Source organism: Hakea prostrata, chromosome 8 (assembly GCF_041222555.1).
Source record: "Hakea prostrata isolate BN-2017 chromosome 8, UWA_Hpros_2, whole genome shotgun sequence".
In the NCBI taxonomy this organism is placed as follows: Eukaryota; Viridiplantae; Streptophyta; class Magnoliopsida; order Proteales; family Proteaceae; genus Hakea; species Hakea prostrata.
Genome location: NC_142607.1, coordinates 50,726,196 through 50,741,154, shown reverse-complemented (window position 1 = coordinate 50,741,154; position 14,959 = coordinate 50,726,196). Strand labels below are relative to the sequence as shown.

Below are 14,959 nucleotides of genomic sequence, written 5' to 3'. Positions count from 1 at the left end.
TATGTGTCTGCTTTGTGGACAACATGATACTTCTCCGGATCAGATCTTCTTGTTTTGCCCTTCCACAATACAAGTGTGTAACGACCTACAATGCCCATAGATGATAGTAGGTAGCTCGGTGATTGACATCGTTAATCAACTTATAACTTTTTGGCCTGCTGGAGGTGATAATGGAAAGATCGCAAACATTTTACTTGCTCTTTGGCTCATATGGAAAACTTATACTGCAAAATTGGATGCTGACTCAAATCAATCTTTGGCACCATGTCGTTTCCACATATGGAAAGGCCTCCAATTTTACTCTTTAAATACCCAAAAGGAGTCGGAGGTGGAGCAAAACCTTAGCTTGATTAAATGGGCTTTCCCTATCTTCCCCATTACAAAAATCATGTTGATGGTTCGCTATTCAAGGATCAACGTCTAGCTGGAAATGGAGGTATTGCTTGGAATCACTTGGGTAAGATGCCGTTTGGGTTTGGCCATGTACGAAAATTTAGGATGTCCTCACCCTAGAAGCCATGGCCATGTGGCAAGCCACTATTATGGGCGAGGGACTTTTCTTTGACACACATAGCAATTGAAAGTGATAATCAAGCTATGATTGCTATCCTTAAAAAGCTGTCTATCGAGGCACCTTGGAAGATTTTTCCCATCATCTTAGATATCTCGATATGATTCCGTCCTTTGAATTCATTTCATTATCTCATGTGCACAGGGAAGCAAATATGGTTGTTGATCCTTTGGCTAAGGAGGGTGCATTATCACAAGGTGCCATTTTGTATGCTCAAACACCTCCCTTGCATTTAAGTTGGCTTATCTTATTTGATGTTATGAATTTAGGGTGTACTCGTGGTTTTTCATTCTAATAAAGTTTTCCATTACCCGAAAAAAAAAGAAAAAAAAGAGAAGCGTTGTCATCATTTACATAATGACATAACCATATTCATTCTAATTTTTTCTTTGATAAAAGCATATATTTATTTAAACTTAAAATCTTAAGGGTATAAACATCCTACACCATCAAAAAGAAGATTCCATGTAATATGAGAAGGTGGTAATAAATGAAAAAGGCTTTTAACTATCTTTACAACCTGTGGTGTATGTGGGTTAGATGAAACTTTTCTCTCAAAGTAGAATGTCTATAACAATATGCTTAAGTTTCCAAGGGAAAAGTTAGATTCCTAATTTATCTGCCTAAATCAAGGCTTCTTGTTTTGCAAGTTAGATTCCTAATTTATCTGCCTAAATCAGGGCTTCTTGTTTTGCAAGTGCTTCAATGATCAAGGCACTGTTGGTGCTGTTGCTCGTTCATATTCATTATCTCTCAACATTTTGACTCACACTTAGGTTAAACTACATCTTTAGAAATAGTTTTTACTCATTAAATATAAGACGAGATTTCACTCCTAGCTCTATGGGACTCAAGACTTTTAGCTTTTACCACGAAGCGTTGATCTATTGCCGACTAAGCAACCATCGAGATTTAACATATAAGAACTACACTTCAATGGAATTTAAAAAAAAAAAAAAAAAATTAGCCAATGAAGGGAAAGCAAAGTCTCCCTCACGTTCGGTGAAAGCTCTTCTCTTTGATACACTGATGCTTTTCTTGATCCTCTTCAAAGCGAAAAAAAAAAAAGTGGATTCCCTTTAGTCCTCGTGGATTGGACCGCTTGAAGGCTTAAACCTATTTTGGTTGAACCAGAAGACCTTCCCCACATGGCTGCATTGGTTTGAATACAACCCGTCGCCGCTTTGAACTTGACATAACCCTTTATCTAATGATTGATCAGTGTCCACCACCATTTCCACGTGGCACTCGTCAAAAAGATCTATCATCTATGTAGACGGTGAACCACCCTGAATTTATTTTTCATTTGCGCGTTAGATACTTTTAAACAATCATGAGGGTAGTTCTGTAATTTGCTCTCCTCTTATTGTATTCCAGCCATTTTTGATTTTCCTAACATCATTAGAAGCACATTGTTTCTTTTAATAGAAAGAGTTTTAAAATTAAAAATTAATAAAAAATTGGGCCTTAATATTCCGCGTTCAAGGTGACAAGGTGTGCTGTCTTCGTCTCTTTTGATCTCTCCTCTCCGTATTCCTAGAGGGAGAGGAAGAGGCCGTCCTTGTGTCATTTCATTCTGAGAAAAAAAGAAGAATTCAGAAAAGGCATTTGGTGGTTTGTGCTCTTCATCGATTCTGCTTTTCATTGTTTATCCATCGCCAACAGATCTGATCTTCGATCATCCATCTTTGCTGACGCTTGTCTGCAGGTATTCATTGATCTGATCTCTCTTCCAGACTGCATTTGTTTTGTTGGTCTACCAGGGATTTCCAGGTTTTTTTTTTGATAGATTTAGGTTTAGAAGCCTCTAAATTTCGTCGCTTTCGTTGAGATTTTGCTAGTTATGAAGCCAAGATTTCATGATTTACATTTTGTTTATTGAATCTGGTTTCAATTTTCAATTTTTAAGACACGAATTTTGTTTTGCTTTTTTTCTTTCCTCTTTCCGCTCTTAATTCTTACTTATTGATTCATGGATGTTGAGTTTCTTTATTGGAATTTCCTTGCTATGTCTTTGCAATCTAGATCGAAAACGTTATTTGTCTATGTTGTCCAAGTTTTAGTTTGCTGCGGATTTTACTCTTGGTAGCTGGTTTCAGATGCCTCTGATTATTGTGCGTTTTCTATCTTTGAAAGTTTTTTTTGGTCTCTTCGGGCGGAATATTAGGGAAATGTGTTCTTGAATTTACTTTTTTGGATCTGATATCGATGTTTAGGTGTTTTTGTTAAAGGTTTCAGCTCTCAATTATTTTACTCTATGGTTTGATCTAAATGAGTTGTTTATCCAGGAGAAGTAGAGAATGTAATCGTGATAGGAAAATTCTTCGGAGTTTATACTGATAATTTTGTTATCTGAAAAGATATACCAATTTAACTTCATCTCTTGATGAGCTCTACGTGGTTCTCGTTCTATGTCATATGTAACAATATTGTATTTTTTTTTGTCAAGTTGTAATTGAGAATTATTATTGATTCGTGTTGGTAATGATTTTTCTTTCTTTGTTTAGTTTGTGTAGATTCAATGCAGAAACCATCTAGTTGCAGTAGCGTGGTTATTTTTTCATTTAATTTTGGTACTCTTATGTGGTTTTAGTCCACATGATTGCTTTTATCTGATTTGCTCTTCATGTTTTTTGTCTTCTCTGGATATTCGTTTTTGAATATCTGCGTTTAGCTGTTAAAAAGGGTGTATGAGTTAATATACATCCTGGTGATTTCTTATATATGTTCTCGGATGCTACTGTGGCTGGATTATTTTCATAAAATTTGATGCTCAAATGCCTTGTCTACCAGCATTACTTTGGATGGTAGGTCCATTTATTGCTTCTTAGTTGAATTTTTTCCCCCTACACAGGTGATAACTTGTTGCAGTTCGTGAAAAGGTTTTGATTTATTTAACTCTGCACTTGGATTGTAGCAACCATGAAGAAGGCTTTAGGTCAAACTGTCAGGGACCTGTAAGAAATGCTCTTCATTACTTATAATTCTTTGACGCCCTGTTTTATAATTTAATTTAATTCTTTAGCCATATAGAGGAACCTTCAGGGGGGAAATTAATTAAATAAATAAAAGAGAAAAAGAGATACAAAGGAAGAAACTTGCAAAGAAGAGTGATATGGAAGAAAGAAAGGTAGTTTCTTGAAAGAAATCTTGGGGAAATATAAAATTTAAAAGTTTGATATTGATTCCATCTGCTATTTTGAGTTTCTCAAATTTTTATAATTAATTCATTCTAGTGTTTGCAAATATTTTAGGAACCACAACTTTAACTGATATTGGACTCCATTTTTGCAGTAAAAGAGAGGTAAACAAGAAAGTACTCAAAATACCTGGGATAGAACAAAAGGTAAGCTTTATGTGTTTTCAATTAAATTAATATGTGCTAGATTTCAGCAGTTCAAAATGCATGTGAGGATAAACTGTCATAAAACATTGCTCACTTTGGTTTCCTTGATTATAAGGGTATTAGTGTAAGGATTGAAATACAAGTGCTGCAGTCTAATTTTGATATTAGATCAGCTGAAGACATTTCAATGGAGAGCTGAAAATAATGGGGTCTAATTGGGTTCTGAAGTATGGAAGTTCTAGAACACAAAGTGTCCCTGGGTGCACCTTTGCTTGTTACATATCGGTTGACAGCATCAGGTGGCAATCCAGATGCAAAAGGATGGAACCCTTTCAGATTGTCTGACAATCTACATGGGACACAAGAATGCCTGCTATACCAACCAATAATGATCAGTGATTGGTTTCCATAGTTTAAGGACTCAAATTGAAGAGAATTATAAATTCTAAGATCTATTTCTTCTCTTATGAGGTTATCTGCACTCATTTTCTGTGCATGGTCCCTGTGATTCAAGCTCTTAAAACTCAAGTCTAGAAAGGCAGCAGTATCACTTGTGATTCTTAGTTTCGCTGATCTCTATTGGTTTTGTATGTTAGTTTCTGTTCTCTGAAATATTTTCTGTTCTTTGAACTTATATACCATATTTTCTGTTTCTTTGCAGGTACTTGATGCTACAAGTAATGAGCCATGGGGGCCTCATGGTTCACATCTAGCAGACATTGCGCAGGCTACTAGAAACTAGTGAGTTTCTATTGACATCCTTGTTATACACTGCTCTTCTTCTTTCATGCCACACATGTTAATCTACATATTATCTCTGCAGTCATGAATACCAGATGATCATGGCGGTAATATGGAAGAGGATAAATGATACTGGCAAAAATTGGAGGCATGTATACAAGGTCTGTAATTTTTGAGCTATCTATTGTTGTACCAGTGCATTTTTGGCTCCTATATTTTTACATGCTTCATCGGTATTATTTGTAATCATTGCATCCTTTCCTGGATATGATATATACAGGTGCAGAAAGAATTTTGTATAGGGATCACTATCACAGTGTTCCTTGCATTAGTTTGCTCTACCCAATTTTATTTACTGATTACTTTGTGCTTTGATCTTCAGTCATTGATCATTCTAGAATACTTGGTGGCTCATGGGTCGGAGCGTGTCATAGAAGAGATTAGGGAGCACGCATACCAAATATCAGTAATTTCAGATTCCTTAATGCCATTTGTCAACTTTTACTTACTATAACTATTTTCCTTTGCAATGTGTAGCTGGCATACTGATACCAAAGTTATTCTTACGCAGACTCTGGCCGATTTTCAATATATTGATTCCAGTGGGAGGGATCAGGGTAACAATGTCAGAAAGAAATCTCAAAGTCTTGTTACACTAGTGAATGATAAGGAAAGGATCGATGAAGCCAGACAGAAAGCTTCTGTTAACAGGGATAAGTGAGTGTGCTTTCTACAGCGGTTGGCTGCTATTCCCCCCCCCCCCCCCATGTTTAGCTTAATATTCTTAAGCAATGAAAAGAAAAAAAGGATATGCATGAGAAAGTGTACTGTAGTGAATTTTACCTGTTTTTATGCCTTGCATATGGAAACTTGTGAATGTTATATTCACGGTTTCACTTTCAACTATATGATATGGTTGATACATATTGAGATTTCTATGCTGATACAATATAGAATCGATACTTAAATAATTTATGTATAGAAGCAATATGGTACCAGCATGGGTTTATATGACCACACTGGATACAACAGGCTTCCAAAATCTAAAAACCACAGTTTTTGAAAGAAAGCTAGTTGGATCCCACCTACACTCACAAACAACTTTCTTTTCATTCTATTTAAAATTAGAAAAAAAAATATAAGAATTAGAGTTCATCAAAGTTGTACTTTGGTCTTATTTTTTCTTGTTTGCTTTCAATCAATTGTAAACTGAAAAACTGACAGGGCATTTGATCATCTGCAATGTTTTGTGATCTACAACATTTGATTATATTTGTTGCAAAGTATTTATGAGTAATTGTTTTAAAGCTGAATTTGGAGTGGCAAAACTAGGTAGGATAAGGTGGTAAGGAATGATCGTATTAGAGCTGGATTTGGAGTAGCTGCGATAAAGATTATCTACGAGAAAGTTGATTTAGGTGACAGCCACTTTAAGGGAGGCCTTTAAATGCCATTGTGTGAAGAAGTGATTTAATCCAGATTGAAGGAATTAGAAGATTAGGAGAGACCTAAGAACACCTTAAGAGAAGTAGCGAGAAAGGATATGTATAGCTTAGGCCTTGTATCTAGTGTGGCCTCAAATAGAGGTGATTGGAAGATAAGGATCCATGTAGACAACCCCATTTAGTTGAGAAAAGGCTTCTTGTTGGCTGTTGTTATTTACTACTTCAGATTTGTTTAATAAGGCACCAGCTGAGTGTAGCATGGTTAATTTGTATATACATGATGTATATTAATTAATACCATATAGTATGTTTATATTTACATATTGATTGCTTGATTTGGATCTGGAAGTTTTACTATAATTACACATGTTTCTTTTCCTTTTCAGATCTTCTTACTAATTGCTTTTTAGCTATTATTAGGTTTGGTGTTGCACTTAACAATGAAGATCTGAGTCATATAAATGCTGTGAAAGACTAACCTGACAATTGTTGGATTTCATTATTATCACTTGCAGATAATGCACGGTGCTAAGACACTTTTTTTTGTATGTATCATGAGCATATTCATGCTAGTAATGTATATCTTAGGTTTATCTCTGATATATCTCTGTATCTTTTAAGTCAGTTTCTTAATGCTTATGATGTCATATTAGTAGAATATCCAAGGATTTTTGGTAATGCAAGAAATACATTCAGATTTTTCCTGCTTATTCTTTTAAGCCCCATGAAGGAAGGGGCAAGTAACTTTTTATGCATGCGATCAATGTATATCTTAGGTTCGTCTTTGATATATCTCTGATATAGATCTTTTAAAATCAGTTTTTTAATGCTTATGATGTTATATAAGCAGAATATCCAAGGATTTCTGGTAATGTAAGAAACACTTTCATATTTTTCCTGCTTATGCTCTTAAGTTTCGTGAAGAAAGGGGCAAGTAGCCACCTATGCAACTGGCCTTTGTAGGGTATCCAGGTTCCCATCTGTAAAAAAGGGCTAAACTTTCCCTGAAATTGAAATGTGTCTGTGTTCATGTGATTGTATAGGTTTCGTGGTGCCTCATCGGCAGGTGGAATGTACAGACCGGGTTCCTATACAAGTACAGGAGGCTTTGGTGATCGATATGATGATGATCGTCATGAAGGCCGTTATGGAAGTAGAGATGAAGAACGTAACGGTTATGGGAGAGAAAGAGAAAGGGAGGGGGGATACAGGGATGAAGACAGATACGGCCGTGATGAAGACCGTTATGGTAGAGATTCTGATGACCGCTATAGCAAAGATGGTTATAGGGATGATGATTACCGAGGAAGAAGTCGAAGCAATGATGACTATGGCCCAAGAAGTAGAAGCTCTGATAGGGAAAGAGACCGTGCTTACGAGGATGATGGTCGCTATTCATCACGGTATGCTCAGCAGTAGCCTTACTTTCCAGAACATGGTGTTGTGTGTTTCATGTTACCTCCCTGCATGCTGTTACCAGTTATATTTGGGAAACAACACTGTTCTTTCAATGTTAGTAGTCTGTCAACCTTGCATAAATATTTATATATTGTTCTACCTCCTTTTGCAGAAGCAGTGGTGCCAGGGCTGATGACTATCCTCAGGGTGGAAGGTGAACATTGAGTAGCCTTGCTTTCCTTTTAATTGTGTTACAAATTTTTGCAAGTTTTATCCTGTCAAATTTCTAGATGAATCAATAGTTAGTCCTTCCTGCTTATCAGAAAATTTGAACGTCTCTTTATAGGCCGCTTGAGCGTAAGTATTCGGAACAAAACATTGGTGCTCCTCCTAGCTATGAGGAGGTGGTGAATGATGCTCGCTCTCCTGTTCACGATGAAAGGTAGGGATTTATGTTCGTTGATATGCATTAGGTTTGTCATGCAATCACCTTGGTTATTTTTGACATTTCCTTCAACTGAAGGGGTGGAGAAACTGAAGCAGAACCTGTTCCTAAAGCATCATCTCCTCCTCAAAATGCAACACAATCTCAAGTGACTTCTGTGCCTGATGCTACAGTACCATCTGCTAACCAGGTGGTTGATGGTTTTGATGAATTTGACCCGCGTGGTTCAGTTTCCAGTTCTGTTTCTGGTATGAGAAGCTCTATAAGCATATTTGCACCTTGTTCCATGCTTGACCGTTCCTTGTCAATATAATGATATTTTATTAAGGTAGTTTCGTAGACTTGTAGTGTAGTGTGAGTATGTGATATTACCATAGAAAAAAATTCGAGGGAAACTCAAGCTTTGACCAGGTGAAAATGGGAAACATAGGTGGAAACCTGAGAATTTTTGAGGAAACTTGGGACTTTTTCATGCAAGTTTCAATAGGTTTTATGGAGTATTTTGGGGTGAGACTCTACATTTAAGCTAATTAGGGTATAAAGAACACATTGACACATGCATTTTGCTAAAAATAAATAATGTAGATATGTCATTCAATGTACATAACATCAATGTAGAGTTGTTTGAGAAGTACACTATAAACTTAACTATGTAAGTACATAACATTCAATAAATTACTTCTAAGTTCAAAACGCCAAATACAAAGTAATTGACAATAAAAGGAAAGTACAACTCAATGCCAAGAGGAGTGCATCGGTGGATCCATCCCGTGAGCCAAGTAGTATTGTACTTGTAACATCCTCTCCTCTCCTCCAAATAATGAACATATACATCTCATGACATGTTATGCCTATAGTTGTCGAGGTAATCGACAACTGTAGCTCTATAAGTCTGGTCATTTACATGCCTAAGATAATTAATCTGAGAGAATATACAATTTGGATAGGGAAGTCCTGATGGAGAGGGTATTGGTTGTGGTATTTGAGGAAATATGAAAGAATTTTTTTTTTTGGAAAACCATGGAACTTGCAGGAAAAAGTCCTAGGTTTTCGCTTAATTTCTCAAGTTTTCACGAAATTTCCCAAGTTTCTCGAAATTTCTTAGGTTTCTTAAATTTTTTTCTCATGAACTGGTTGGTCCAGTTGGGTTAAATCAGGTTTCAACCTAGTTGGTGGAAATTTTCCAGTTTCACATGGTTTTGTCGAAATTTCCAGGTTTCAATCGAAACTTGGGACTTTTTTTTGTTTACTCATGGTTTCGTTTCAAGCTTCTGAAAATGCAACATTTCAAGGGCTTGGATCAAATTTTGTTCCATGGATGTTACATGGTAGAATAGGTGGGGATGGGCAAAAGGTTTAAGTGTTGGTAATGAGAGGATGATTTTAAGAGACTTTTCATATTAGTGTATAGATATTGTCAAGATACACATAAAGATACAGTTTTGGAACAAAAGCAATTTGATTGAGTAGTAAATATATATATGCATCATGCATAAACACTAAAATGGAGAATTGTATAACGAGACTAGTGGATTAAATTGAAGTTAGTATTAAAGATATTTCCTGTTTTTTAATTTTTTTTGGGGGGGGGTGGGCGTTTGGTATGGCTGAAGCCTACTTTTGCCAGGAAATTTCCATCAATCTCTGGTTTCAACTTGTTCAGTGATTCAAACGACACCCCCTTAATAATTTCTGAAAATAGATTAAAACCACCAACTCAAATGTATGCAAAAACGTGCTTTAAGGGCCTGCTGAGTGACTTTTCGAGCTCCTTCCCTTTCTTGGGTTATGTATCAGACTGAAACAAATGTGTGCCTTTTAATTCCCTTAATCAAGACATATTGATCTAAAAGGAAAATGGAGGATCACATAAAATTTGGTCTGAGCATATTTTGTTGTAATACCTTCCATCTTTTTTATGACATTCAAGATGAGGTTCCTTGATATATGTTTTTTGCTGATGATATTGTTTTGGTAGATAAAACATAAGTAGAGATTACTGCCAAGTTAGAATCATGGGGAGCAACTTTAGAATCAAAAGGCCTTAAAGTGAGTAGAACAAAGATAGAATATTAACTCTGGTCGTGATTGGACGGTCGATAAGGTGGTGAAACTTGATTAGGAGATTCCACAAAACGATTATTTTAGGTTCATTGGCTCAACGATAAAGGTAATATAGGGTATGATGTTTTCAAAAGAATTAAAAAGGGGGTGGATGAAGTATATAGGTGTATCCAGGGTCTTGTGTGATCAACGTATTCCTTTAAAACTCAAAAGGAAAAATTTATAGGACAGTCGTACGACTAGGTATGATGTGTGATGTAGAGTGTTGGGCTCTTAGGAAGCACCATATGGATAAACCCAGTTTAGCATAAATGAGAATGCTAAGATGGATGTGTGGCAAAAATAGGAAGGATAAGGTAAGGAATGATCATATTAGAGCTGGTCTGAGAGTAGTTCCAATAATGATAAGCTATTAGAAGGTGGATTGAGGTGGCACAGTTGCGTTCAATGGAGGCTATTAAATGCCCTATACAGAGAAGTGATTTAATCTAGGCAAACCAAAGATAACCTTAGGAGAAGAACTGAGAATGGATATGCATGGCTTAGGCCGTGTATCTAGTATGGCTTCAAGTGGAGCTAATTGGAAGGCAATGATCCATATATCCGATTCCATTTAGTTGGGGTAACACTTGTCATTGTTGTTGTTGTTGTTGTTGTACCTTTTCTATGCTTCATGCATTATATATGTTGATTTTTGCTACTGTCTATGTCATTGCAGTCTACCTTTAGCAATAGGAGGGGGAGGGGTTGAAGCTTTGTGGAGTGTCTACTGTTCACATTTGATGCACAAATTTTCCCTTTCTCTGTCTCTTTTCTATGTTAGCCGAAGATTAAATACAGTCCTTGATCTCGAGTCCCTAAGCTCGTCTGTGTAGGAAAGAGAGTGTGTGCGGCTTGAAATATAATGTCCTGCTATAAATGCTATTAGTGAGCTTGCATTCCTTAAAACTGTTAAATAGAGAATTCTTTTTAGGTTGAATACATCTGTCCTTTTCTTTATTGATTGGTAAGAACCTTTCATTGCATTGCTATATGGTTGCTCCTCTAGGCTGTCTAGTTTGGGGAGAAACCTTGGAGGAATAAAGAATCTTGAGTAGGACCTGCGTGGTATTGATAGTATCATGGATTACTTTTTGGTAAATAAAATGAACAGTAATTGGAGTGGAAGAATCCAGTGAACACTCCGGTGGATTTGATTCTCAGCATTTGGATTTGTTTCCTTGATGCAAAAAACACGTATTGTCGTAGATCATAATTGAAAATTCCTTTCAACCTGTGGGGAACTGATTCTTGTGCCTTCTCTATGATAAGCAGCAGCTCCACCTAGTGCAGCACCGCCCAATACCGGTAATGCAGAATTGGACTTACTGGGTAGTCTCACTGAGTCATTTACCTCAAATCAATTGGCTATTGTACCCGCTTCCACCTCAACTGCGGACTTTGGAGCTGATTCACACGTAAATTCTGGTTCTGAAGCCACATTCGAAGCAATGGCGCCAGCATCGAATGGATTTACCCAGGTACCATTGGTAATTTTAGGATGTGGGATACTGTCTCTTCCATCTCACCCTTCAAGTTGTACCCTCCTATGTGCTGCCCTGGTTTTGCTAATCTTATGAGCTTTAAGTATATAAGGAGAGACTTGTCATCACATTGTAATGAGAGATTTCTGGTGAACGAGTATGTCTGATTTTAGGTCTTTTACTTCCATTCAGGATAACTGCAATCTTTTTGGGATGCCTGAGAGGAAATTAACATGTGGTTTTACTTTGGGGGCCCAAGTTTAATTATCTGCCTCTAGGCATGAGCTAGTTTGTTGTCGGTATTTTATTTGCATTTGCCGTTGTGCTTAACTTTGTGCGTCTTCATGTGCTATATCTGAAAACAGCCAATTCAAGATCCATTTGGTGACTCCCCGTTCAAGGCTATCCCTACTGCCGACAGTGTACCAGCCCAGCAGCAGACTTACGCTCCAGTTGCTTCCTTCCAGTCTACTATGACTCAAAGTGCTGATGCTATCCAACCAGTGGGTCAGAAGACAGAAACAGTCTCAGGATTTGACTTTGGAGACACATTTCCAGGCATTACATATACTACTGGTGGATCCAATGTTCAGACTCCTTCAACTAGCCAACAGTTTTTGCCTGTGGAGTTGTCTACTGCAAACCAGGAAACTGATATTCTAGCAGATATCCTCCCACCTTCTGGAAGTACAGCTTCTGTAGCTTCACAGTCAGCTTTCCCAGGATCGATTGGAACTCCTGGATTGCCAAGCAGTGATGTCAATGGGAGTTTTCTTCCCCAGGCAGGGGCTATAGTTCCAGTGACGCCATCTGCAGCTCTTCAAGCTCCTACAGGGTTACCTTCCGTACAGCAAGCACAGCCAGGAAGCAATGTCTTTGGGAATTTCCTCCCACAGTCGGGATCAACAGTTCCAGTGGTATCACCGGCAAGTTTTCAAGCTCCAACTGGACTACCTACTCAACAGAGCAGTGGAAACTTTTTTGCACAGTCAGGATCAACCCCCCAAGTGACCTCTCAGCCAGCTTTTCAAGCTCCAACTGGAGCACCTACTCAACCAAACAATGGAAACTTCTATGGACAATTGAGATCAACAGCCCCAGTGACCTCACAGCCAGCTCTTGGACAATCTTCTTATCCAAGTGGTGATTTTCTAGGGAACATGCTCCCACAGTCAGGGCATACAGTCTCAGTTGCTTCACAAGCAGTAGCTCATCCAGCACCAGCTCCTAAAGCACAAACAACTACAGACAAGTTTGAGACAAAGTCTACAGTTTGGACGGATACGTTGAACCGAGGGCTGGTCAATCTGAACATATCTGGAGGTAAAGTACCGAACGTGGTTTCCCATTCTGAAACCTTTTAGTTCCTTACACATTGCTTTTAAAAGAGTTATTATTTAAGCTAATCTTTTACTAATGCATTTGGTAACATCGACCAAATCTAGAGATTTAATCTATCAATGTGTTCCCATGCAGCCAAAATCAATCCACTGGCAGACATTGGAATTGATTTTGATGCCATCAACCGCAAGGAGAAGAGAATGGAGAAACCTGCTACAAATACGGTGACATCTACGATTAACATGGGTAAAGCTATGGGTTCTGGTTCTGGGGTTGGCCGTGCTGGAGCAAGTGCCCTAGCACCTCCTCCAAGCCCCATGATGGGTTCTGGCATGGGCATGGGCATGGGTATGGGAATGGGTATGGGTGGTGGTGCTGGTGGGATGGGGATGGGCATGGGCATGGGCATGAATGCTCCAGGTGCAGGCATGGGCATGGGAGGCTATGGTGGTCGTGCAATGAATCAGCCCGCGGGTATGGGGATGAATATGGGAATGGGGATGAACATGGGCATGGGGATGAATATGGGGATGGCACAGGGAGCTCAAATGCGACCTACTGGAGTGCCTCCTGGTTCGACAATGCCAGCTGGTTACAACCCTATGATGGGCATGGGTGGTCAACAATCATATGGCGGCTATCGATGATGTTACGCACAAACATATTGGCGTAAATGGTGTATTTGAGTTTTTGGTTTCTGTAGTGCTCAGCTTTGTGCAACGGTGTTGCAATATGGACACTAAATGAAAGTCTTTTCTGGTTCATACGTCTTAGCAGTCTCAAGATGTAACTTTGGTAGCTATTTGTATTAGTAATTGAGACATAGCATGTACTGTTATGTTACATTCATCTCAAAAGTTTTTCCTCTTATTTTCATTTTTCTTGCAGATCTGAGTCTTTTAGGTCTTCATGTCGATGTAATTTTGAATGCTATTTGCGTTGTGTATGATGCCCATATTTTTCTTTCCCCTCTTCTCTGTGCCTGTAGCAAAGATTTGTAGTATTAATGCAATTGCTGATTAACAAGAATTGTGTATTCATTCTGTGTTCCTTCTTTTATGTTAAAGATCCAACCAGGTAGGATTCAATTATGTTTCTTGTAACTGAGTATAAAACATTCGAAGTTTAAGAAACCTCTATGGTCTGTCGCAATGTTTGAACCCGTCGGTTACCCAAAGTTGCTTTTATGCAAAATAATCTATTTGGGGAAAGAAATTGAAATAAAGGGAGGAAATGTTATTATTGCGTGAAACCACCCATGCCATGCCATCGTTAACCATTGATTCTTGAGGCGTATTTTAAAAAAACACTTACGTCTACTGTTGTTGCAATGGGGGCATAATTAGGTAATACGCCAATTTGGCCACTATTAATGGTTATAATCATGTTTTTCACTTAAAGTTTGTTCATTTGGAATCTAGGGTTCTTTTCGTCCCCCCACGGCCCCACCTTTTTCTCTCTTTTCTTTTATTAACTTTCTTTTGCTTCCATAGTTCTTTAAATCCCACAAATTCGATTGTATCTTGTAGAATCTGACCCATTTTCCCATCAAGTGAGGGTATGACACGTATATGCTAAAAAACTGGCTAAGAAAAACAAAGAAATTACAAGGTTATTTCCTTGTTTTCACAATTTCTATACTATCTTACCTTTGCCTGTGGCTAATAATCACTGTAATTCTATAACGTAGAGCTGTGAACTCCCACCACGCATGCCCTGTGTTTATTCTTCAAGGGTTTAAATACTATAATCCATTTGCCAAAGGCCGTTTCAACAGCCAAATTTCCCTCAATCTGCCTTACCCAACTCATTTGACTTCAATGACTGGATTCCTTTTGAGTCCAATGAATACAGCATCACAATTCTGCAAGATTACATTTCCCAGTGATATTCCTTCTGGGTTTAAGGACCAATGTGGCTGCTGCTCACCAGGTTAAGAATGACTAAGCAACCCAGGGTACAGAAGAGCCAAATCTAGGTTTCTCTCACCTGCAGAGTGATAAAAATCCCTCTCTAACATCATGAAGCCAGCCACAAAACCAATCCAGTAAAAGAACTGATACCAACTAAGCCCCAGTCGATTGA

At 38.0% G+C, this 14,959-nt stretch overlaps 1 protein-coding gene across 2 annotated transcripts; it reads left to right on the top strand.

Moving 5' to 3' along the window:
• Window positions 1–2,061: 2,061 nt before the first annotated feature.
• On the top strand, window positions 2,062–13,925 carry LOC149008461 (ENTH/VHS family protein). 2 transcript variants are annotated; one of them, XM_089167293.1, is made up of 14 exons: window positions 2,062–2,279; window positions 3,426–3,528; window positions 3,866–3,917; window positions 4,579–4,658; window positions 4,741–4,819; window positions 5,041–5,124; window positions 5,230–5,375; window positions 7,147–7,506; window positions 7,674–7,715; window positions 7,848–7,943; window positions 8,025–8,194; window positions 11,322–11,530; window positions 11,899–12,856; window positions 13,010–13,925. In XM_089167293.1, the coding sequence occupies exons 2-14, from the start codon at window positions 3,494–3,496 to the stop codon at window positions 13,519–13,521; spliced, it is 2,823 nt and encodes a 940-aa protein (XP_089023419.1). In that variant the 5' UTR covers window positions 2,062–2,279; window positions 3,426–3,493; the 3' UTR covers window positions 13,522–13,925. The 2 variants fall into 2 exon arrangements, with proteins under 2 accessions (XP_089023419.1, XP_089023420.1); XM_089167294.1 differs by having other exon boundaries at window positions 11,325–11,530; window positions 13,010–13,924.
• The last annotated feature ends 1,034 nt before the right edge of the window (window positions 13,926–14,959 follow it).